The sequence below is a fragment of the Bufo gargarizans genome, chromosome 6, assembly GCF_014858855.1.
Source record: "Bufo gargarizans isolate SCDJY-AF-19 chromosome 6, ASM1485885v1, whole genome shotgun sequence".
NCBI lineage: Eukaryota > Metazoa > Chordata > Amphibia > Anura > Bufonidae > Bufo > Bufo gargarizans.
Window position 1 is genome coordinate 61,567,296 of NC_058085.1, and position 13,504 is coordinate 61,580,799.

The 13,504-nt window shown below is 42.5% G+C and overlaps 1 protein-coding gene across 1 annotated transcript in view; it reads left to right on the forward strand.

The window, feature by feature from the left end:
* The window catches only part of CACNA1G (calcium voltage-gated channel subunit alpha1 G), a 294,602-nt gene that overhangs the window by 163,601 nt on the left and 117,497 nt on the right, over positions 1–13,504 (forward strand). The window contains 5 exon segments of the mRNA XM_044297004.1: positions 727–912; positions 1,832–1,946; positions 2,026–2,181; positions 11,818–11,886; positions 13,319–13,394. Coding sequence (XP_044152939.1) covers positions 727–912; positions 1,832–1,946; positions 2,026–2,181; positions 11,818–11,886; positions 13,319–13,394 — 602 coding nt within the window.

The window sequence follows — 13,504 nt, forward strand, 5'->3', positions numbered from 1 at the left end:
TAATTTTGATTATAAAATACATTTTCTGTCTTTATATTTTTTAAAATAATTTTTTAAATATATTTTTTAATTGTAGTTAATGGATCTTAGGATATGACATACATAACACACATGACTATATTAGGGGGATTTCTTTTTGTAATTCTGTCTGCTTTTGTGAGGGAACTGTTAGTAGAAATGTACTAGCGAGGCTACAGTGTGATTCATGTAGAACGCACGTGTGTTTCTACAAGTCCGGATAAATCCTGGATTGACCCTGTTTGGGCATTATTTTAATTGGTTCCTTTTTCGCACACTCGACTCATTTGATTGCAGTGCCATGGTTTAGCTCAGAGGAAACACGTGATTCATTAGAGAAAGAAAAAACTCCTCTCTTGACATGTCTGTTCTAGTAAATAATTGTATTCCACCTAAAATGACAATTCTGGAACATTTATTCTTAAAGGGGTTGCGTCACAAAACATATTCTACATTTTTCCAACCAGCACCTGGATCTGAATACTTTTGGTATTGCATGTAATTAAAATTTTTATATAGCCAGTGAACTATTCAATAAAATGTATCTGCATAGCACCACCTGCTGTTTGTTCTTTTCCTTATTTTTGGGAAAAAATTTAATTACATGCAATTACAAAAGTGTTCAGATCCAGGTGCTGGGTGGAAACTGTAGAATATTTATCGTAGGACAACCCCTTTAACTAATTCCCTATGTTTTATTTCTTGCAGTGTCTGGGAAATCATTGGACAGCAGGGCGGTGGTCTCTCTGTACTGAGAACTTTCCGTCTCATGAGAGTCCTGAAGTTAGTGCGTTTCATGCCAGCATTGCAGCGGCAGCTTGTCGTGTTAATGAAGACAATGGACAATGTGGCCACGTTCTGCATGCTTTTGATGCTCTTTATCTTCATATTCAGGTAGGATTTTTGATCGAAAGAGAGGGGAGGGGTGCAGCTAGGAAGTTGTCTTACATTTAAAACTGGCGCTGCATGTGCTGAAGTTATGGAGAGGCCTGCGCCTCTTCATAACTTTGGCGGATGCTCCACCGGCTATGGGGCTTAATTCAAACCGGCGTTTAATATAGACTTTTACTATTGATGACCTATCCTCAGGACACTCAGCACCCCGCCGATCATCTATATGAGACGCGTGCGCATGTGCCGTCTCACTTCCTGCTCACCTCTGCTGTCTACCGTCTTTGCCATAGACAGCAGCAGAGGACAGGAAGAGAGAAGGGATGCGGCACATGCGCACTGTGCGCACCATCTCCTCATACAGCTGATCCTGAGGATAGGTCATCAATAGTAAAAGCCATAATATATTGGATTTGTGGAGTCTAAACTCTTCAGAGATGGTTTTATAACTTTTTCCAGCCTGATGAGCATCAACAACTCTTCTTCTGAGATCTACAGAAATCTCCTTAGCTTGTACCATTGCACAAATGTTGTTGTGAAGATCAGACTTTGATAGATCCCTGTTCTTTAAATAAAAGAGGTCATCCACTCACACCTGATTGTCATCCCATTTATTTAAAACACTTGACTCTACTTTCACCTTTAAATTATCTGCTAATGCCAAAGGTTCAGATACATTGACCAAGTCTAATATTTGGAGTCCTTTCTTTGATTTGGTTATCTTTATGTAATTTTAGGGTTTGTGTGAAAATCTGACGTAGTTTTAGTTCCATTTTATGCTCTGAAGGGTTCACACACTTTCAAGCGCCATCTCGATAACAAAATGTAATACTATTAGTTCCTGGAAAAGGGCAACATAGACTACAAACCAGCACTATGGTGTATGGTAGCCTAATAGTTTTACATCTTTTATACTTGCCAGCATTTTAGGAATGCATCTTTTTGGCTGCAAATTTGCATCAGAAAAGGATGGAGACACGCTTCCAGATAGGAAGAACTTTGACTCTCTACTTTGGGCCACAGTGACTGTATTCCAGGTATTACATGTTTGGTATGTGCAGAAGTAAAGGCATAGTCTATTTGACATGATTCTGATAATTTGATTGGCCGATTTAGATTTTAACACAGGAAGACTGGAATAAAGTTCTTTACAATGGCATGGCCTCGACGTCTTCATGGGCAGCGCTTTACTTTATCGCACTGATGACTTTTGGAAACTACGTCCTGTTCAACCTTTTGGTGGCTATTCTTGTCGAAGGATTTCAGACTGAGGTAAGACTTGGTGTCAGTTTGTCTTTTGCATTTTAAGTAGAGTCAAAAGTAACAAAAAGCAGATACAACCCATAGCCAAAAAGTTAGAGCCCCGCAGGGCATTTATTTAGAAGACCTAGTAAAAAGACAAAAGGAAGAGCTGCAGATTTTTTCTATGCACTAATGCTTCGTTATATTTGGGAATTTTCCTTCTGCCCCTTTTACTGTGCTGCACAATAGCTCCTCCAAGAGTACTAGACCTGTTCTCTACAATATATGTATCTACCAGGGGCCTACACAGGTCTCATAGGGCCTGTGACAACTCGGGGTCACTTAGCTCTCCAGGATTGCTGTCTTCTCAGCTTAGACGGATGGCACACCTCAAGAAGCCACTTCAACACTGCAGATTTGGGCGGAAACTGGCAACAACCAGCTTTATTGTCACTTTTACAGGCATCATAACATAACCCATAAACATAAATCCTCGTCCTTTTACACAATAATTTTCCCTCTCTATCGGGATCTGGGTCTACCACCCAGCTCACCAAAACACAACTCAGTGCTAACCCCACAAGGGTTAGAGCAGTGATGGCGACCCTTTTAGAGACCGGGTGCCCAAACTGCAGCCCAAAACCCACTTATTTATCGCAAAGTGCCAACACGCCAATTTACCCTGAATACTACAGTCCAGTATAGTATATCTTCCATGTACTTTATCATTTACCTATAATAGTGCAGTACGCCGCCCTGCAGGGTATTGCGATTGTGAGATCATGGTACTTAGGCAAACGAGGGTTGCTCATGGTTAGTCACAGTTTATGGGGAGACCCTGGGCAGGCGTACAGCAGTGATGGAGAGGCTGGCACAGGAAGCCTCTGGGGCACTCTCGGTGTATAGGGACCAGGCCTAATGTTGGGTGGGGTGCCCTGGATGTTGAACAGATGTTTAATGTGCCTGGGGCAAGGTCCCTTTAAGATTCGTGACGCCAGTGCCTGTAACGCACACCGATTGATAGTGGTAATAATTGAGGAACACGTTGTTGTTATGAACCAAAACTGCCTTTACTGGAAACAGTTAACTTTGTACAGTCTTTTGTAAAGTTCCATATGATAGCAGCAGATAAAGGCAGGCTTTCACAACAATGGCAGGTACAATGTCCTTTGCAAGATACTCAGAGGGTAAAAACAACACTTACAGACCAGGCTGCACCTTTTCCTCAGAAATCCTGTGCACTATTCCTCAGAACTCCTGGCTGTCTCAATCCCAAGGCCCGTATGCCCTAATGCTGGCTTTATCCTTGGTAGAAACTTCCTCAGGTATATATCCTACCTTTGGGTGAATCCTTCTGCCCTTCAGCTCCTTTGTCTAGCTGGAATACTGGCTCTGCTCTGCTTATGGGAACTTTGTTTCTCTCAGGAGGCAAACCCTTCTCCTGGTGTAAATCTTCTGAGCTAACTATGGCTCAATATCTTCAGGCTGGCTAGTGTGCACTTACTAGTCTCCTGGACTACACTATCCTTTCCTGTCTGGGCCTAACTATATATATTAGGGGTTTCCTAGCTCCCTCTACTGTCTAGGAGGAGGAACTACACCCTAACAGGCCTGATACACAGACAATAGGAAAAATACCCATAAAACATCATATCCCTTACAATGGTCATATTAACCCTTGTGTAGTGCCCACATTTACCTAGTGGGACACTACAATAGCCTGTCTGCATTCAGTGTTCTGCCTGTGCTGTTCATAGTGCACCCAGCGCTGATGAATAGCTGGTAAAGTCCAAACTATATTGGTACACCATAGACTTTTTCCAGGGTGCGGGTGCCCACAGAGAGAGCTCTGAGTGCCTCCTCTGGCACCCGTGCCATAGGTTCGCCATTACTGGGTTAGAGGGTCCTGGCTCCCACAGGCCTTGGCACAGCCTGCTTCTTCCCCAGACTGGGAGCCCTGATTGAGGAGCTTAGCCCACATTTACCTGAGCTCCTTAGCTGGCTGCTAATTATCTTCATTACCAGCCTGCCTGATACACAGAGGGTAAACCCTATTTCCCCAGCCTTTCCTGTTCTTACCCAGCTTAGAGATACACCATTTTAATGCCTCTCATATGGTTCTCTGGCAACTCACTGCCACAGGCCCTACAGCAAAACTTAGCATGGGCACACCAAGTTTCCCAGCATGCGCAGGTCAATCGCAGGCAAAGCAAAGATTTTTTTAAAGTGGACAACATATATATTTTTTTAAATTGTAATAAAAAGAAATCACCCTTGGCCTCACCCGCTTCTACGTCAGCAGAACAGGTGCTTCGTAAATATGGAACTCACTCCGAACACAATATTTCTCAGTGCATTCACGTCAGACAACTGGTATAAATATTATTAACCTACAAAAGGCCACCTGTCAACTAGACAGCTACGATTACAACTCATAAAACAACTAAGGTAAACCAAAACGAACAAGTGGAAATGATGTATAAAAATATAAGTTTATTATAAAGTATAAAAGGTGGAAAAACTACAGAATGATACAAAGATACGGAGAAGCGCAGGGTCACTAACGCCACAAAACACCAATGTATCTGTGAGTTATAACACACAAATAGGTACAATCCATTAATGATAATAAAGGCTCAGAGATAACCAGGATGGCCAAGCGGTAGGGTCACCACAGTAAGACTATGCACAAATCGTGCAAATGACCATACCCGGTAAGCAATGAGCTTTCTCACACCAAACACAGTGCTTAAGTATTTAAGCAGACCGTGGTAATGACGAGTACCCAGTATAGGAGTAAATATCTCAGTCAAAAAAGAAGGTAGTAACAGTATGCACCATGGATATATGAGGGACTCACTATGGATATATGCGGGAGTCCCAATCAGCGGTGTGAAGCGATACTAGTTCAGAACGTACCTGAGGACATGGTGGTAAGTGGACAGTCGGACCCTGGGCGCACAACCTCGACGCGCGTTTCACCTTACGGCTACGTCAAAGCAAAGATTTTTTTAAAGTGGACAACATATATATTTTTTTAAATTGTAATAAAAAGAAATCACCCTTGGCCTCACCCGCTTCTACGTCAGCAGAACAGGTGCTTCGTAAATATGGAACTCACTCCGAACACAATATTTCTCAGTGCATTCACGTCAGACAACTGGTATAAATACACTGATAAATCTGCTGCTTCCTATCTTTTACAAAGCTGACAACCTGTAGCCACCACTAGGGGAGCTCAGTGCATAGTAATGTATGCAGTTGCAATTGACTGTAATGGAGGCAGTAATCATTTGTTTGAACTGAGCTCCTCCTTAGTTCTGGAGTTTTCACAGTGGAAAAAGAAGGAATTCAGCACCGTATGACCTTTCCTTCGGGCCCCGTAGCAGTCACATGCTCTGCCTTATAGACAGGTACTGCAGTGGTATCTAATTGTCATTTATGACTACTGCACTAGTAATGTCTTATAACAACCTTGCAATGCCTTCCCTGCCACTCATTTCCAAAAGGAGATCGATATTGCAGCAGATCAGCGGTGAAGGACATAACATTGACTATGCTTACAGATGTCACAAAAAAATTAAAGACCATACGTAATATTAACATCCATTTTGCCAATGTATTAATCAACCAGGTCTTATTACAAGAGTCCCGAATCAAAGTTCCTATAGGTAGTCACTTTAAAGTAAACCTGTCTACTGAATATAAGCAAATGAGCAAAGGAATTTCATAGTTCAAATGTATTAGTTTCTTAAAAAATAAAAAGTCAAAGCATGCTCTATAACAAGCTATTCCAGAACAAGAGACCCAATACTGTTCTTGTACAGGGGCTCTGCTAACTGTTTGTCCCTGAGGCATTGTGAGACAGATGGGAACACAAGCAAGGGCGGATTGGCCATAGACCCCTAACGGGAAATTTCCCGATGGGCCAATGCCTTGGGGGGCCACCCAAGCCCTCTTTACATCCACCAGCCGGGTGCATAACGTTCTGATTCTCTCCTATGCACCTGGCAAGTGGTCGCAGGTGCCCTCCTGAATTCAACTGTATCGTCATCCTTAGTTGAATACTGTGGCACAGGTGGCAGTATTTTGTGCTGCCCTGTGGTATTTGGTTCTGCTGGGGCGGTATAGTGTTCTGCACTGTGGTATTGCTGTCTCTGCCTACTTCTGTTCTCCCTGCATATACAGGTCCTTCTAAAAAAATTAGCATATTGTGATAAAGTTCATTATTTTCTGTAATGTACTGATAAACATTAGACTTTCATATATTTTAGATTCATTACACACAACTGAAGTAGTTCAAGCCTTTTATTGTTTTAATATTGATGATTTTGGCATACAGCTCATGAAAACCCCAAATTTCCTATCTAAAAAAATTAGCATATCATGAAAAGGTTCTCTAAACGAGCTATTCACCTAATCATCTGAATCAACTAATTAACTCTAAACACCTGCAAAAGATTCCTGAGGCTTTTAAAAACACCCAGCCTGGTTCATTACTCCAAACCGCAATCATGGGTAAGACTGCCGACCTGACTGCTGTCCAGAAGGCCATCATTGTCACCCTCAAGCAAGAGGGTAAGACACAGAAAGAAATTTCTGAACGAATAGGCTGTTCCCAGAGTGCTGTATGAAGGCACCTCAGTGGGAAGTCTGTGAGAAGGAAAAAGTGTGGCAGAAAACGCTGCACAACGAGAAGAGGTGACCGGACCCTGAGGAAGATTGTGGAGAAGGACCGATTCCAGACCTTGGGGGACCTGCGGAAGCAGTGGACTGAGTCTGGAGTAGAAACATCCAGAGCCACCGTGTACAGGCGTGTGCAGGAAATGGGCTACAGGTGCCGCATTCCCCAGGTCAAGCCACTTTTGAACCAGAAACAGCGGCAGAAGCGCCTGACCTGGGCTACAGAGAAGCAGCACTGGACTGTTGCTCAGTGGTCCAAAGTACTTTTTTCGGATGAAAGCAAATTTTGCATGTCATTCGGAAATCAAGGTGCCAGAGTCTGGAGGAAGACTGGGGAGAGGGAAATGCCAAAATTCCTGAAGTCCAGTGTCAAGTACCCACAGTCAGTGATGGTCTGGGGTGCCATGTCAGCTGCTGGTGTTGGTCCACTGTGTTTTATCAAGGGCAGGGTCAATGCAGCTAGCTATCAGGAGATTTTGGAGCACTTCATGCTTCCATCTGCTGAAAAGCTTTATGGAGATGAAGATTTCATTTTTCAGCACAACCTGGCACCTGCTCACAGTGCCAAAACCACTGGTAAATGGTTTACTGACCATGGTATTACTGTGCTCAATTGGCCTGCCAACTCTCCTGACCTGAACCCCATAGAGAATCTGTGGGATATTGGGAAGAGAAAGTTGAGAGACGCAAGACCCAACACTCTGGATGAGCTTAAGGCCGCTATCGCATCCTGGGCCTCCATAACACCTCAGCAGTGCCACAGGCTGATTGCCTCCATGCCACGCCGCATTGAAGCAGTCATTTCTGCAAAAGGATTCCCGACCAAGTATTGAGTGCAGAACTGAACATAATTATTTGAAGGTTGACTTTTTTTGTATTAAAAACACTTTTCTTTTATTGGTCGGATGAAATATGCTAATTTTTTTAGATAAGAATTTTGGGTTTTCATGAGCTGTATGCCAAAATCATCAATATTAAAACAATAAAAGGCTTGAACTACTTCAGTTGTGTGTAATGAATCTAAAATATATGAAAGTCTAATGTTTATCAGTACATTACAGAAAATAATGAACTTTATCACAATATGCTAATTTTTTTAGAAGGACCTGTATATGTTGCCCCTGCCTTGTGTTGTCCCACTTTCTGTCAATTTGAGCCCACCTACAACATGGGGCCACTTTTAGTTTTTTTTTCCAGGGCCACTTTAAGTTCCAAGTCCGTCCCTGACCACAGGAGTCTACTAAGAGGGGACAGTGGAGACGTACAGATGTAATGTGAGCTTGCAGGTAGAAATAGTGACTGTGACCGGGCCGCAGCTGCACTCTACCTGTCACAGGGCAGATAGTGATTACAACTCCCTGCTAGTGAGTGGAGAAGGAGAGATCCGTCGTCTGAACGTTGACGGGAAAGACCCCACAAAGGGGTTGCACATGAGGTTCAAAGCTGGCTGTGAACTTTCTATTTTAAAACTGGAGGAACATTTTTTTTAGAATTTGAAATAGGACTTGGCACAAATCTGAAACCTTTTTTCAATGAACTATTATTATGAACATTACCCCCTGTATATAATGTGAACGAACATGGCAATAATTTTAGTATATTTCATGTATATGCATAACTGGTTTTGTGTCCAGTCTAGCACCTACTTCATAAACAATGCGCTTCCTACCTTAATAGGGATATATAGGGACCGCACGAGATACCCGCAAACAGTTTTTCACAGTGTGTACATTCACAGTAGCCTTGTGAATCCGATGAGCTGTCGGGCAGACAAAAACATTTATGCCAGAAACCGGTCGGATCCCATTATAGTCAATGGGGATCTAGCGGTACACGATTGTGTCCGGCAATTACCGGAAACGGTGAGCCCCAGTAGCCTGATCCTCTATCGGATTCACAACGCTGCTGTGAACGTAGGTTTACAAGCCGCATGCACCGGCCATTCTGTTAATCTCAACATTTTACATTCACATAATTTCAATTCAGTTTCCACAAAGTGGGTTTTGTGCTGAGTGTAAGGAACCGTCAGCCGCAGCGTCTGCCATAGACAGGGACCGTTTATCATAACAACAAGGACTATTACTTACTCAATTCATCATTCCAGCATCATTACTTCCAGCTTATACATTCCTGTTCCACAAATAATTCAGGTTTTATCATTTCAGATGATTTTGGTGTATGTTTTATTCTAATAATTGTTTATATTCATGGAGGGGGGGGGGGGGGTACGGCCTAGGAATGATGGGAAAATCCCTTAACTGAGCGCACATTATATTTCCAGATATTTACTACTGTGTGCGGTACGGAAACAATTGTGCATTCTCATGAAAACATCCATGGTTGTCCGAGTGTTAAATACTATCAGTATGTGATCGGTGGTGGTCCAACAGCCGGCAGCCCCACCAATCACCGGCGTGTTACAGGCAAAGTGCTGCGTCTAGGCTATGTGAACGATGGATGTGACGTCACTGGCCTACGAAGAGGCCACTGATCGGCGGGGGTGTCGGGAATCGGACACCCACCGATCAGAAGCTGATATCTTATCCTGAGGATGTCTTCAGTAATAAACATGTCTGTTTTATTAAATATTGTGTTCCCCATGTAATAACAATTTTGGAGCATCTTTTTTAGAAGGCTGCATTGCTCCATTCCTCTCTTTTTGCTCCTAGAAATTTAGGAATAAATTGAGAACTGGGTTTTACCCCTCTCCGTGTCAAAAGGGCGTGTCCCTACACAGTCAGAACTGCTTGGACAGATTGTGTAGCGAATCACCTAACTGGTAACGCCCAGTTATCTATTTATTCCTACCTTTCCTCAAGGAATAACAAGGAAGATCGGCACAATGAAGAAGTCTATGAAAAGAGGCTCCTGTTAAAAACAAAAATCTCTACCTAAGCCCTATAATAACTATATAACTATATTATTATATAATATTAAATGGGTTTTCTGGGACAATATATTGATGACCTGTCCTCATAATAGGTCATCAATACCTGATCGTTAGGGGGTCTGACTCCTGATACCCCCACTGATCAGCTGTGGCGCTCTGGTGTTGGGTTGAGGCCTCTTTCTAGGCCAGTGATGTCATGTTCCTAGGTGACATGGCCTATGTGGAGCTCGTCCCATTGAAATGACCATCTTTTTCTGTATGTACGGTATTAGGAAAAGAATAAATGACATAAAAAAATAACATTTTGCATATAAAAACTTTAAATTTGTTCATGACAGAGCTTTACCATCTGTAGACAGTAAATCTTGATCTTGAAAATGCAGAGAAATACTAAGCATAAATGGACTGTTGGCAAGTCCTTCAAATACTTACAATTTACAAGTGTATATGTAAGTTTAAAGTGAAACAAGTTTTCACGATCATGGAAAATACAGAAAAGCACAGATATCATTTTTAGGGTGGCTACATATGATGCAGATTTGTGTGCAAAAAGTCTTCAAGGAATCAGTACCAAAATTGCACAAAAATGCCCCCATAAATCAGCACTATCTATGATGGATTTGGTGTGGTTTTTATGCAGTTTTTCGTGCAGATTTGATACAGATTTTCTGCAGATCTCACCCATCCATTAAAAAAGGTGAAATCCGCACAAAACAACGCAACAACTATTGACATACTGCAGATTTCAAAATCCGCACTCGGGTCAATTTCCTCACCTATGAAATCTCATATAAATCTCTGTCTAGTCTCACACACTTTGTTAGTACTGTATTACGCTGCAGTTTTACCGCATGTAATCTGCGTGGAAAAGCCACACTTAATCTGCGCCATGTGCAGGCAGCCTAAATGTCATATATCACTGAAAAAATGTCATACTTAGCGATACAAGGTTAAAACCCTAGTTCACTGCGCGATACAGCCAGGCACCAATGGTATATGACGGAGGCTCCTCAGGTACAAAATACTGATGAACATCCACCCACACAACTCCCATCAACAAGGAGGGGTGGGTGTTTAGCTTTCTAAATGCACAGAGGTAAGGCTACTATGTGGTGGCAGCTATAGGGTTACATGAGGTGCACCATGCTATATAATAGCCCATTGCTAATGGCCATAACTGGTGTGATCCAGTGCCTACTAAGTACAGTACACAAACTTGCAAGGCGCATCAAGGGTCCTCATTATCATTCAAGACACTGCAATTAAAAATAATCACCAAAAAGGAGATAAAAATGCAATATATCACTGAAAATAGGCACCAAATTTCAGAAGTAGTCATTTTGGCTTTTATTAGATTGCTTAGCTCTGTGCAGCACAGTTGTATTAATGCTACCAGAGCTTACTTTATGTGGGATTTCCAATATGTATCTCCCTTCTCACAAACTTTGTCTGTATTTGCAGTTGCCTTCATGCCCCTTTATTACACAGTGTAAAGTAGTACTGTAATTACTCTACTACTGTCTTAAGAGTCAACACACGCTACTGAGACCATATTTTGCTACTCACTGACAATGCCCTGCTACTCAGACACTGCAAGATGATCTGCAATCTTCAGATCAAAACTCATCCAAAAACAAGGAGAGAAGGGCCAAGGAGAGTATGGGAGGTCATAAAAGCAGGAGATCTGCACCAGGAATGTGGTTATGTTACTGTATGGGAGCCCGGCTTAGACCTTGTTCACATCTTCATCATGGTCTCTATAATGGAAACCACAATGCAGATCCAGACCTCTCACATGGTAGACACCAAGGGTGCCTGACCAACCCCATTTCCCAGGGAATGTCAGGTCCTACTGAGTTTTCCTTCAAATGCAACATAATCTATAACAAGGGTTCCTAACAGAGCTTCTGATGCAAATGTGAACACAGCTTTATCAAGGCGTGTCAACTATAGACAGGACACTAATAAGTGATAAACCATACTGCAGTTAAAAGATTTACACACAATTTTTAAAGACAGGAAAACCCCTTTCATGGAAATGTGTAATCCATTAGACTCTACAAGTGCTAGATTAATTCTAGGTTTTCTTACAGGAAGTCTCCAAAAGAGAAGATATGAGTGCACACCTAAGTTGCATACACCTGCCTATAGACTCACTTGTGGTGAGCACATGCCTGCTTTAATCTCTTGTTTTTTGTGAAACTCAGTTCTAGGCATTTGTCTTGATGTTATATTTGTAGGATAGATGGAAAACTGGTGTTGAATGTGGTCATCTCATGGTGAGCCTAGGATAGATCCGCAAAAATGGAGCAGGCATATGCAAAGGGTCAAGTTAGAGGTTTACAACCAAGAAAAGTAAAGGGAAGGCACACTGATGGTGCTTAAAGGGGTTGTTCAATCCTGTGGTTCTTTCAGGCAGACTCCCCAACATGGGAAGACCTGACGAGGGAATCATATTTACCTGATCCCTGCTGCAGAGTTCCGGCTTCTTCACCCCTCTCCACGCAGCTGCAGCTCTCAGATCTCCCCATCCCAACATCCAGTTTGACACAGGTCACGTAGCTTCTGCTGTTAATGACTGGCAGCAGTAGTGATGTGTCTACCATGCGTCATGTCACTGTGATATGTCTACCATGCATTATGTCACTGATAGTGATGAGCGACAGGAGCAATATTCGAATTTGTGATATTTCGCAAATATTTGGGCGAATATTCGGAATATATTCGCGAATTCGTAATCTCCAGGCATTATTTTCTTGATTGCGAAAATTCGCATAAAATTTGCATACAAACTGGTATTTTCCCAAAAATCTAAAATTCGCAATTACGAATATATTTAGCGATATTCTAAATATTCGCAAATTCTCGAAGTGCCGATATTCGCGATTAAAATTAGCAATTCGAATATTCGTGATCAACACTAGTCACTGAGTCCCTACACCTTAGATGTTGACACGGGGAGACGTACAGCGGAACGGGGGAGCAAATAGGATTGGGTAAATATGATTCCCTCAACAGGCCGACCATGCTGGGGGGTCTGCCCAAAGGGCCCACTGGGTTGAGCAACCTCTTTAAAGGGAGTTTTTTTTAAAGCATCGCTGATGCAAATTATGACACAACAACTATCATCAGGCATGGTGTAACATAGGATACCGACATGGACTCAGGTTCAGTGCAGATGGCAGAAGACCTTGTGAGGCCATAAAGACAGTGGTAGCCCCAGCAACTCACAAAGCACTGACTGTGGGATCTGTGTCAGTGCCAGCACCCTACATTACCACATGCCTGATGAGAGGTAGGTGATACTAGAAATGTTGGGTCATAATTTGCATTAGCAACATTTTTATTGGGTCTGAGTAAAGTCACCTCAAGCCGGCTGTGCACATTTGGATAAGAAGTGGTGGTTCCACCATCAAAGTGCACCCAACATACCATGATTGGAAGTAGTGCTGCCTGAAACCAAACTCAAATCTGCGGGCCATAACCCAATGATTACTAAGTGATTATGATAATAAGATGTTTCGTTGTGGATGTGAATCTAGTATAAAGCGGGGACAGATAAAATAACTGTTGCCTTATCTTGTTAATTTGCAGGGTGGCGGCTCCCTGTCTGGTTCTGAAAGTGCTGCAGATGAATGTGGACTGCGCAAAAGCCTTTCCAATGTGTCTTGTGAGTAAGAATAATGTTCTGTACAACTGTATGGGAGAGGGGAAACCAATACAACTGTGAACACCTGCGCCTCCACATCACAATATATATATAGTTGGAAAAACTGCTGG